Source organism: Notamacropus eugenii, chromosome 5 (assembly GCF_028372415.1).
Source record: "Notamacropus eugenii isolate mMacEug1 chromosome 5, mMacEug1.pri_v2, whole genome shotgun sequence".
Lineage (NCBI taxonomy): Eukaryota > Metazoa > Chordata > Mammalia > Diprotodontia > Macropodidae > Notamacropus > Notamacropus eugenii.
Window position 1 is genome coordinate 361,562,203 of NC_092876.1, and position 12,006 is coordinate 361,574,208.

At 36.3% G+C, this 12,006-nt stretch overlaps 1 protein-coding gene across 16 annotated transcripts in view; it reads right to left on the reverse strand.

Moving 5' to 3' along the window:
* BBX (BBX high mobility group box domain containing) overlaps positions 1-12,006 on the reverse strand; it is a 351,434-nt gene that overhangs the window by 21,826 nt on the left and 317,602 nt on the right. For all 16 annotated transcript variants that reach the window (XM_072614108.1, XM_072614111.1, XM_072614110.1 and 13 more), the window contains one exon: positions 10,459-10,607. In XM_072614108.1, coding sequence (XP_072470209.1) covers positions 10,459-10,607 — 149 coding nt within the window. The remainder of the gene's footprint in view (positions 1-10,458; positions 10,608-12,006) is intronic.

The window sequence follows — 12,006 nt, forward strand, 5'->3', positions numbered from 1 at the left end:
GGGAAGGAGGGAGGAGAGGCTGTTATAGAAAAGAAAGGATGATTTTTGGAAAATCAAAATGTTTGCCACGTTATTCTTTTTTTGGTGAGGTGGTAGGAAGGAGAGGGAAATCTGTTTAGGGAGTCTTTGCTTCATCAGACAGCAGAGAACTGAGCATTTCAGATATTAACCAGAAAAAATCCAAAGTAGCATTAGTTTCCCAAAATTAATCACATATTTATCGCTTTTTGAGTACCTCTTTTGTATGTGATGACCTTTATATTGCAGATGAAGTTGACATTCCTGACTTACCATGAAACAAACTATTTTTATCCATTTGTGGTGATATGGCTAGTTAGGGTTTCATAGACTGAAAACTATGCCCAAGCTTACTTTCAACACGGTGAGCAAGGGAAAAGATGGTGTGCCTGACAGATGTATAAGAGGAACACAGACATCAAGTTTATATGCTATAGCCATATTTGTATCTACATCAAGCAGATTTTATACTTTATACAACAAGAAATTATCCTGGACAATCAGTTTAACATGGTACTGATGTAAAATCAGATTCCATGTCAATGAAGGCAGAAGGAAGGAGAGAAAGAGCTTTGAAATTTCTCAAGATCTTTTGGATATTAATTATTTAACTATACAAATGATTTTTAAAATAATCTATAGTAATGGTTCACAGACAAGGGTAAGAGAATAAGCATTTAGTCTCTACTACGTTAGGCACTGTATTAAGCACTTTATAGTTATTATTTCATTTGGTCCTCACAAGAATGCTGTGAGGTAGGTGCTATCATGATCCCCATTTTACAGTTGAGGAAACTGAGGCAGACAGAAGTTGTGACTTGCCCAGGGTCACAAGGCAAGTATCTGAGGCTGGATTGGAATTTAGGTCTTGTCAACTCTAGGCCCAAGGCTTAATCCACTGTGTTACCTAGCTACCTTTAAGTAAAGATAATAACTTCTATGTTCATCACAATTTAGCACCTTTTCAGTGACAAGGATCCCCTTTGGCAAATTGGTGTAACCTATGTACTCTTCCTCAATATCATGTTTTTAACTGCTTAAAATATAGCAAAGTCTCGATTAGTGTTAATAATGAATACTGAGAATTATGTGCATTATTTGAATTCACTGCATATCTCTATTAGGGTGGGAACAAACAACTATATTTTAAATAATTATACCTTTGAATGTTTAAAGTTCAAATACATGTAACCACTTTTATAGAACAGATCTTACTTCATGTAAATTTGCATTATGCAAATCTGACTTTATGTAAAGAATTCTGAAAGCAATCTGCATTCTGATCCTTGCCTGGGTGCTCCAAGGCCTCTACCACCACCATCACCAAAAATAAACCTAAACCCCAGCCCCTTCCCTGCCTCCAAAAAAACCCACAAACCTCCAAGTGAAGCAAAAGAACTAATGTGGAAAGGCCTCTGCTCTCTGTTCTGGATTGAAGGCTTGGCTTGATATCTTCAGAGAGAGAGAGAAGGGAGAATTTTGCCCTGCTCTGACAGCTGCCCACATGTCTACCCTCTGTCCCCCTGCACATCTGTCTTCTCAGGTACTTTAAGTCAGTTCCTGGTCCACATGTTCCTCCTCCTCTTACTCCTCTGTTCCCAGCCCTCACGTGTCCTCAAACTGTGTGTCACTTCCCTCCCTCCACTAGGTACCCCCTTCCTATTTAACTCCCTTCCTCACATCTGTAGGCAAATCTGCATTATATAAAAATCACTTTACTTAGAGGTCTATGGAAAGGTTCACTTATATAAAGTGAGAACCGTCTGTAATTGGAACCTAAATGTAAAGTACAAAATATTACAGAGGAAACCAAAGATGACTGACCCCATGAAATCTATTCCTGGATCCACATCATGGATCTCAGGTTAAGAATGCCTGATCTAGAGAGACATATGGAGGGGGGAAAAAACCAGCTCTGGAATGAAGATGCAGTGTATAAAAATAGGCACAAAAATGATGTTATACATGGAATGATAGGTCAGATAGTGAAGAAGAAAAGGTTGAAAGCATAAGACCTAAGGAAAGCTGTGAGAATTCTAAACAGTACAATTTATCCAAGGACAACGCTAAAGGTGGATCTTGTCAGTTTTAACATGAAAAAAGGTCATTCTTTGGGATTTTATAAGTGGAAGAGGATTTTTACAAATTTATTCTTGACTAAATGACTACCTTTTTAACCTGCCCAGCCCTCCTGGAAGAAATAAATAAATAAAACCTGTCATTGAAAACTGCAATGAGTTACAAAGTTGAATGCAAAGTGTAATGGGACAACTTCAGAGCCAAGAACTGAATTTTTCTTGTTGTTCAGTTGTTTCAGACGTGTCTGACCTTTCATGACCCCATTTGGGGTTTACTTGGCAAAGAAATAAGTGAATAGTTATGTTTTTGTGTACGACTGTTAGATACATAGCCTAAAGAATGTGAAATCAAGTTATAAACATTTCATATAAAGAAGTTTATCAAAGCTTTCATTCCCCTCCTTTTTAATTGTTGTGTTTTTTCACGACACAGAGTTGTTCAGTCCTTTCAATCATATTCAACTCTTCATGACCCAATTTGGGGTTTTCTTGGCAAAGATACTAGAGTGACTTGCCATTTCTTTCTCCAACTTATTAACAGATGGGGAAACTGAGGCAAACAAGGTTAAGTGACTTGTTCAGGTCACACAATTAGTAAGTACCTGAGGCTAGATTTGAACTTAGCTCTTCCTGACTCCAGGCCTGGAACTCTATCCATTGTACCACCTAGTCACCTCTTGAACTATAGTAGTAAGCAATTAGAAGAGAACAGGAGGGAAATCTCAGCCACTGGTGAAATTTGAAAAAGACAAACAAAAGAGTTTTTAAACAGAATCATCCTGGTTGTAAGAAGCAGAAGCTTGTTATCATGAAATGGTCATGTGTCCTATTGTTTTAATTTACCTTGCATTCAACTCTTGTGCTCAAAGTAGACACATGAGAAAGAAAGTCCTAGATCCAAATTATGTCAAACTAAGGCTTAGTGAACCACTGGGGCTCAACAGAACAGCTCCATGTACATTTGCTGTAATACTTGTCAACTGACTCACTCCCTATGAGACACACACACACACAGAGAGAGAGAGAGAGAGAGAGAGAGAGAGAGAGAGAGAGAGAGAGAGAGAGAGAGAAAGAGAGAGAGAGAGATCTGTATGCTCTGGGCCTTAAATCAATACTCATCTTTGTGAGTTCAAATCTGGCCTCAGACACTTATTAGCTGTGTGACCCCAGGCAAGTCACTTAACCCTGTGTGCCTCAGTTTCCTCATCTGTAAAATGAGCTGGAGAAGAAAATGGCAAACCACCCCAGTATCTTTGCTAAGAAAACTCCAAATGAGGACACAGAGAGTGAGACATGACTAAAACAACATAACAACATCTTCCAGGGCTGTTGTGAAGATCAAATGAGATAAAAATTGTGAAGTAATTAGCACATTATAATGTAGCAGATATGAGTGTTTGCTATTACCATCATTATCTACTAAATTATAATCTTCTCAAGGGTTTAAGACAGTATCTTTTTCATCCTTGGATTCCTCTTTCCCTGGTCCTCAGCACCATAAGTACTTTATATTTACTGAATATGTAACTTTTGGCAAAGGTATCTGTTCAGTCCTCTGCAACCTAAGCAGATGTCAGGTATTCTTTTCAACTACCTTCCCGACCATCATGCATTCAGAGTAAATGAGGTAAGGGCAGGAAAGGATAGATAGAAACATACCATCCCTATTTCCTTATTTACTAAAAGGACACAGTCATAAAATACCTGCCAAGAGTGGAGCAGTTAATGACTTCATAAAAATAGAGTCAACATAATCTTTCTAACTAAGGTATAACTGATGCTCCATGAATATTCTACATTTTTAGGCTAAAGTGATGACACTTGGCAGCTAGTGGAATGATAGCCAAAAAAATATAATCACTAGTTGGCTAAATTTCTTCAAGAGATTAAAAATAGAGGAGAATGAACACTTCCCTACTTCTTCATTTGTTTCTGTTTTTTTCTGATACTTCATAGTAAAAGGATCTATTTTACAGGTTATAAGGGTCATTCACTCAAAAGTAAACAAGAGCCAGGGTGGTCACCAGTAGGAGACACCTCTCAATTACCTTCTGGTGGGACAGATGAGTCCTAAACTCTCTGAATCATTAATAAGATACATAAAGAATAGCAGGTTTCAGAAGCAACAGAATTAGGCTCTTTCCTCTGCCCCCACCCTGCATTATCCTTGAGAAAGCAGTGCCATGTTTTAGTTAATGCTATTCAGTGAAGGGCAATTTTTAGCATTATCTTTTTTCCATGAAGATTTCATAGGAAACTGTAAACACGTACCTTAAGTAAGTACGTACATTACTCATAAGCACACAGAAAAGCATTTTCAAGAAAGGAAATTACAGTATTTACAACAATTAATGATACAGTACTGACTTCTAGGACTTGGCTGTAAAAAAACCCCTCTATACAGGTACATCATTCTGTCTTTGTCTTCCCCACACAAGGCACCAGCATCATGAGTGACTGCCACTAATCTGATGCTCAAAGATGTTCCTATAGGGATGGGAGGTGGCAGCCAGAGCAGAATGAATGGAACCTGAAGAAAGTGACAGGTGGGTTTCTTGGTACCGAAAGGAATGATCTTTGGGGGATTCAAGGTACGAAGTAGGTTATTATGAACTGAAAAACACTATCACAAACTACCATGCCCAAATCCAAACTTTCTGTTACTTGATGTTTAAAAACAAACGCCAGTTTAAACATTCTAGAAAAGCTTTCCTAAATGTGAGCTTTTGGTCTTCAGTTCTTGCTTATGTACAGTTGAATATTCATATTTGAATAGTCAGTGACCAATTAACATTTCCATGCAGTTCTAAAGAGTTATAAAATGTCTCCAGAGACCACATTTAAGTTACAGCAAACATAGGCTTTCTCTTGAGGATGTTACAAAAGCATCCTTTAAAAAAGTGGCTCTCCAGGGAATGCAGTAAATATAGACAATTATTTTATAGTTATGTACTGTAGTTGCACTCCAGGACTGCAGATTGGGGGAACAAAACAAAGTCATACCATAAGCTGAAAGGAAATGCCATGAATGTAGGTGGTCTTCCAGAAGCGTTAACTTTTTAAGGAATGGCTCAGAACAGACATGTTTGGTATTTGGAGTACTATTACAAAAATTACGTACAATATTGGTGAATTAGCATACTGTGGTGATTCAGAAGGCTCTGAGGTAGGGGAACTAATTGAGCCTTGCTTTTTCATTACTCTACTTGGAAATAAATATGTTAGTATAGTTGTAATGATGGAATCGTTTTGAACACAGAAATATTATAATTCTATGATTTTAAGTGACAAAAAGATTAGAGGTCTTGTTCTTTGCTCACTCTCCCATTTTTTTTTTTTGATAGATGTAGAAGGAAATAATGATATGGGTCCAGTAAAATAATGAATACCTCTGGGATAGGTATATTGTCAGTTGCTTCTGACTTCTGTAGTGGTGGATATGCTGCTCCAGTATCAGACCCCTGACAGATGAGACTGTGCTGAGCCCAATTAAAGCAGATCGAGGCGGTGGTTCCATCATTGCTTAGCTCTTGGCTTCCTAAGAAGTCTGAAAATATTTTTCCTATGAATTGCAAGGGATTCCCCCCTGGACTGGGGTTGTTAACAAATCATAGAAGTCTAGTTCTAACACTGAAACAATATGAAGGTGGATTTGTATGGCCAGAAGGTATGTATGAATGTATATAGCCTGGATTGTGTGAGCCAAGAGAAGTGGTCACAACTGGCTAATAATCAGGTTGGTTTTGCAAGCATTAGAAGAAATTCTTATTTAGAGAAAAAAAAAGTTTTGGTACAGTATGTTCTAAAGTTACCATAATTCTAAAAAAGAGATAATATGCTCAATTCTTGATGTGTTAGCCCTACTACCTCTATTTTTCATTCCACTTTCCAATTCCTCCTTTTTTTCCTATTCTGGATTTTTTCAATCAGTCTTAAAGTACTAATATTTTAAAGATATATGGTGAGAGAGAAAGAGAAAGAGGAAGCAAAAACCAAACCAAAACAGAAAAATCCCTCAAGGTATGCTGAACTAGCTTGAAAGGAACAACGTGAAGAGGCAGTAGAGATAAGAAAGCTGAGGTGAAGAGAAGGGAACCAAAAGATTCACAATGTTCATTTAAATAAATACTCTGCATTGAACAGAAGACCTACCCACTTTAAATGACAATTCCTAAAACAATTTGAAAGGAACACTGACTCAGATATTTCTGAAAGCCAATAATTCATATATTTACAGTACAACTAAATATAGACTTCTAATGAAAACCAAGGTCTCCATATTTTAAAGGTAAATACACAAACATGGAGCACGTAGAAAATGAAAACTTAAAGACTGAGGAAATAAGATTAAGTGGTCATGTTGCATATTTGTCTGTTATAGGTCCCTTCAAGTCAAGTCACCAAGTGAACACACATCTACTGATGGCCTTCTATGGACCTAAGTCCACATTGTCTACTATATGCCAAATATGGGAATATACTGAATAGTTAAATTGCTGCAAGTTGTTTGAAAAACTTTTAATCTGTACTTAGAACTATAGTTTTCCTCTAATTCTATCATAAAATTGGAAAAGTAAAAAATATTTTAATATTTTTATCATATTAAAAATAATAACATGATAGTATGAAATAATAAAACACTTCCATTATAAATTTTATTGCAAACATTTTATATTTATAAAAATGTTTTTAAAAAGTATATAAAAGAGAGGAAAAAATGTAGATGATTCATTCCTGCTTCTGTGCCTAGATCCCTCTTGACAGCTGGGACGCATCACTTGCCATTTCACTCACCTGTTCAGACCAAGAGCACTGGGCCCAATCATAAGAAAGCATTACAGAGGTTAGCAGAGACCTCTGAGGAGATAATGTCTAGGAAGGAGCTAGGACATCCTCATAATCTTTCAAGTGGTCTGTCTCTTCCACTTTTGACTGCCACATAGTTCAGTGAGAAGGGTGTGGATTTTTAATCTCTTGCTAAAAGAATCTGAGTATCTGGAATGGTTTCTGACAGAGTTCATTCTGCCTCAGTAAAGGATCTACGGTGGGAAAGATTGATTACCCGGAGTGCTACATGCCTGTGAGATCACAGGGAGAACTCAGCAGTAGGTACTAGTAGTAAAAAGGCAAGTTTAACAATAAAAATTCCATCTAAAATAACAATTTCTGTAGGCAGCATGGCATAATGCATTGCTAGCTAGATCAAGAACCAGGACGACTTGCAGTTCAAGTTTTGTTTCTGATACATACTAGTTGTGTGACCTTGGGAGAACAACAAGTCTTCAGAGCTTGTTACTTCAAGGCTCTAAGACCATAAATTGCAGAGATGATGCTAATATGCACTGGTAATGTCACTTGGCAACACCACAGGTGCAGTCCCTATTCCTTATCCTTATTGAAAAATTCTACATATCTATAAAATCAATAAAAATAGGAGAAAGGGGGCAAAATGATCAGAATGCCATAATACAGTCAGAAAGATGGCAGATCAAATGTGACCTCAGATATTTATGAGCTGTGTGAGCCTGGGCAAGTCACTGAATGCTGTTTACCTCAGTTTCCTCATCTGTAAAATGAACTGGAGAAGAAAATGGCAAACCACTCCAGTATCTTTGCCAAGAAAACCTCAAATGGGATCACAGAAAGTTGGACATGTCTGAAATGACTGAACAATACCAAAAATGCTATGAACATTTTCATGTACAAAAAAAAAATCCTTCTCTATGTTTTTCCCCACTAAAGAGCAGTTGATTATGAAGCAGCTGCTACAGTAATTCCATTAATAACTTGTAGGCTAGTATACTAGTGCTATGTTGGCATCCCAATATCAAATTATAATCAGTCACAAATATATTTCTATAATTAGTTTGCTAAATACAGCCTATATTATTTAATTCCTGCTTTAAAAAAAAACTACTGCACTTTCCTCAATCTAAGTAAGTCAAAGTAAACAGCAAGGAGAGAAGCAGTCATGAAAATTTTAGAGAAATCTAAACTTTCATATTATACACAAGAACATCTGATGATTTGTGGTTTGGGAGTGTACTGTTTCAGTCCAAAGGAGGAATAAGATAGTAGTGTACTATGAAGTATCCTCTATTAGTAGGAGGAAAGGCAATATGATACACCCTCTGCTGGCACATGAAAACAGTAGAATATAGACAACCAAGCTCCCAAAGAGGATTTTATGAAAGACATTAGAAAACAAATCCTAATTCCCAGGTGGGCATGCTGGTATATGCTCTATAAATATGGTAAACACAAACAAAAACCCTAAACCTCTCATGCCACATTCCATTCACCAACTTAAAAGTACTGTACTGCCTCAAATGAGAATAATACATTTTATATAACAATAATTTAAAATCTATTTTTTAGTTGTATGAAAGTTGATAATTCCAAGTCTAAAAATAACTGGGGCTAAAAAAAATCTCACAAAATCATCTAGTCTTGCCTGTTGAACCATCTTCTCCTATTCTGCATTTTTGGAGAAGCACAATTTCCTTTGTTAACCCCATTATAATACATAACTATCCATCTGTTAAAAGTTTCTCTTCATACCTAATGTAGACTTCTTGGGTGACCTAGTTCCAACTCTGCTTCTTTTTCCCAAATAAAATGTTATGGAGGCAAACTTAACATAGACATCAGCGATTCTTTTGGCTTTTTATTCAGAAAACGAATCTTTATTAATCAGTTTGGGAACCTGAATCAGCTCTTACCTCTTACTGCTCAACTAATAATTTTAAACTTCTCCTTCCTAATCCTGTCCAAAATCATGAAAATCTAATTATTTAAAGTCACCCAGGTCTTTTTTTCTTTTTTTTGAGTTTGAACCTGGATTTTAATCTAAACTTTTTTGTCATTAATCCAGTTCTCATTGCCAAAAGTTTTTTCTGGTCTCTGGGGTGGGAGTTAATATAAGAAGTTTTATCCTTTAGGGGAAAACCTTTAGCTTTTCTCTACTCTATATACCTTAACTGCACTCACATAACTTTTAACATGACCTGTCTCTCCAGACTCTCCAAATCTGTTTGGAAAATTCCAGGAAAAAGAAAGAAAAGAATACATTTAAAATGAAAATGACATCATGCAAAAAGTGAGGACTGATCTTCTACGATTTAAAAAGAGGTACTCTAGACAGACAACAGGCAATGAGTAAACAAAGGACTTTCAGGTAATTTCCTGACGAGTGGCACGCACATTGGTATACAGAGTCAGATGTTGAATAACTAAGGAAGCTGTGTTATGATTTATCATGTTTTACTGATTTACTAGTGTTCTGATTGTTAGAGATTAGTGTCCCTCCTGTTCTAGCTAGTCCATTATATTAAGTTTCCCTTAAGGGAAAAAAAAAATCTGAGTTTATCAAGTTTTGAGTGAAATATTTCTAGCAGAAAGCAAGATGTGTAGCTCTAACATATCCCAGGCCTAGCAATGTGTACTATGATGTAGCAAAAAGAGTGATGAGTCAGCAGAGAGAACTGAATTAGAATGCTGGGTGTAACATTTACTAGGTATGATTCAGTGAACAAGTCACGTGATTTCTTTAAGCCTCAGTCTCTACCTTCATAAAATGAGAGTGATAAGACACACTCACATTGTTATTGGGAGGATATTATTCTCCAACATATGAGCTGCTTAATTTAATAACTTAAAATACAATCCTGATCTTATTATACAGAAGTAATTTGGTTCAAATGAGTATGAGGATTCACTGTACATAAAATTGATAGATTTTTAAATTTAGCTTTTTCTGATAAGAAAGAAATGTATTTCCTTAAGTAGGGAAGGGAAAAATAAAGAGATATTCTCAAATCACAAAACTAATACAATATCTGAGTCAACGTACTTGGAACAGCAATGTAATATTCACTTGATCAATGTTGCCAGAATAAGATTACTTTTATTCATTTGACAGACATAATTAACAAGGTAATAAATCTCTTGTTTTATAGTAGTCTTATATAGGTGTTAACTCACATAGCTATGTGAGTCTTTGCAGCAAAAAATTCTATTCAAGCAGCAGTTTCTGCTCAAGAAAGCCTCAGTATTATACAGTAAGGATAATCTGAGGGTCAGGATGCTCTAGAATTTATATAAACTGTGGTTTAAAAAAGAAGTCTTGAATGTATCTTTAATTGAAAGCAAAGATTGGAAAGCAAAAAAAAAAAAAACAGAAACAAGGAAAAAACCCTTTAGAAAAGAATAAAACAGAAAACAACTTGGAAAATGATCAACAATATGAACAATCTCCCTGCCTCACTTCTAACTCCAGTATTATGTGAATCAAGGAAGCAGGGTTACAGAAGACAATTTATTACAGTCTGACAGTGCTGCAGAAAACTATAGCACATCTAACCTTTGCTGGTTTTAGTCTGTTCTGATGAAACATTTCCAGTCTTCTTCTTTTTTCTTGGAACAGATACACTTTTCCGGTCAAATGTGACAGGACTGTACTGAGGGAGGCTATTGAATTTTTTTTCAAATTCTTCTTCCAGCTTTGCTAAGCTAATAGAAGGGGAAGAAAAAAATCAAACAGCATGTGAAGCACATGGTTTCAAACAAATAGAGGAAAAATATGTTAACAAATATATCATTTGTAAGAAGTAGAGAACCTTTTTGTGACCCTGGGAATAAAAATACTATTAGTGGATTTTAGGTAGGAAAAAAAAAAAAAACAAAACCAAACCAGAGAACAGATTTTGCTCAGGATGTTTATCAATAACACTTTTGGGGGAAATATTCATGACATTATATCGCACACTTTAGATATGAATTGAAACATTTTAAAGTCTAAAATATCATCCTATTATTTTGAAACACTTAAGGTATTACTGTATTTTTTGCCTTCTCAGTGGGGGAGAGGTGAAGGAAGACAGAATTTTTAACTGAGAATTGAAAAAAAAAAAAAGCTAAGGCTTTCCTGAATTACCCTGCCTTCCTTCTCTTGATTAACTCTAATTTATCCCGTATATATACCTTGTTTGTCCATAGTTATTTGCATATTGTCTTCCCTGTTAGACTGTGAGCTCCTCAAGAACAGCTATTGATTTTGGCTTTCCTTTGTCTCCCTAGGGCAGGGGTATGGAACCTGCAGCCTCGAGGCCACATGTGGCCCTCTAGGTCCTCAAGTGAAGTCCTTTGACTGAATACAAACTTCTATTTGTTCTGTGAAGCTTGGATTCTGTCAAAGGGCCATCCTTGAGGACCTAGAGCATCATATATGGCTTTGAGGCTGCAGGTTTCATACCCTTGTCCTAGTGCTTAGCACATCATAGTGCTTCATAAATACTTGCTGACTGACTAAATTACTCGGATGATACACAGGGGAGTTTTTCATTCTCATTTTAAAATACATTTTTTTGATGTCTTTTGTCTTTAGCAAAGGAGAATTTCTCAAAAATTAAGGCTTGGGGTACACTGTCTCTGCAGACCTACAGCACTAAATGGCCACGTTTTCCATGTGTTTTTTGTCCTTTATGAAACTAGTACATTGTTATTTGGTCATTTTTTAGCTGTGTCCAATTCTTTGTGACCCCCACTTGCAGGTTTTTTTGTCAAAGATACTGGAGTGGTTTGCCATTTCCTTGTCCAGGACATTTTACAGATGAGGAAACTGAGGCACACAGGATTAAGTAACTACTAAGTGGCTGAGGTCAGATTTGAACTCAGGTCTTCCTGCCTCCAGGCCTGGTACTCTATCCACTTTGCCACCTAGCAGCCCAAACTCATACATACTGGCATGTGTGTGTGTGTGTGTGTATGTGTGTTACATACACACAAGTAATTTTACAACAGTAGGTTTTTAATATAATGCTTTTGTTTTGTGAGAAAAAAGGGAAAAATCATTTTGAAAATAAGAACAAAAAATCCTAAAAAGTTACCAAAAAAGGGACTAGACTTTCAA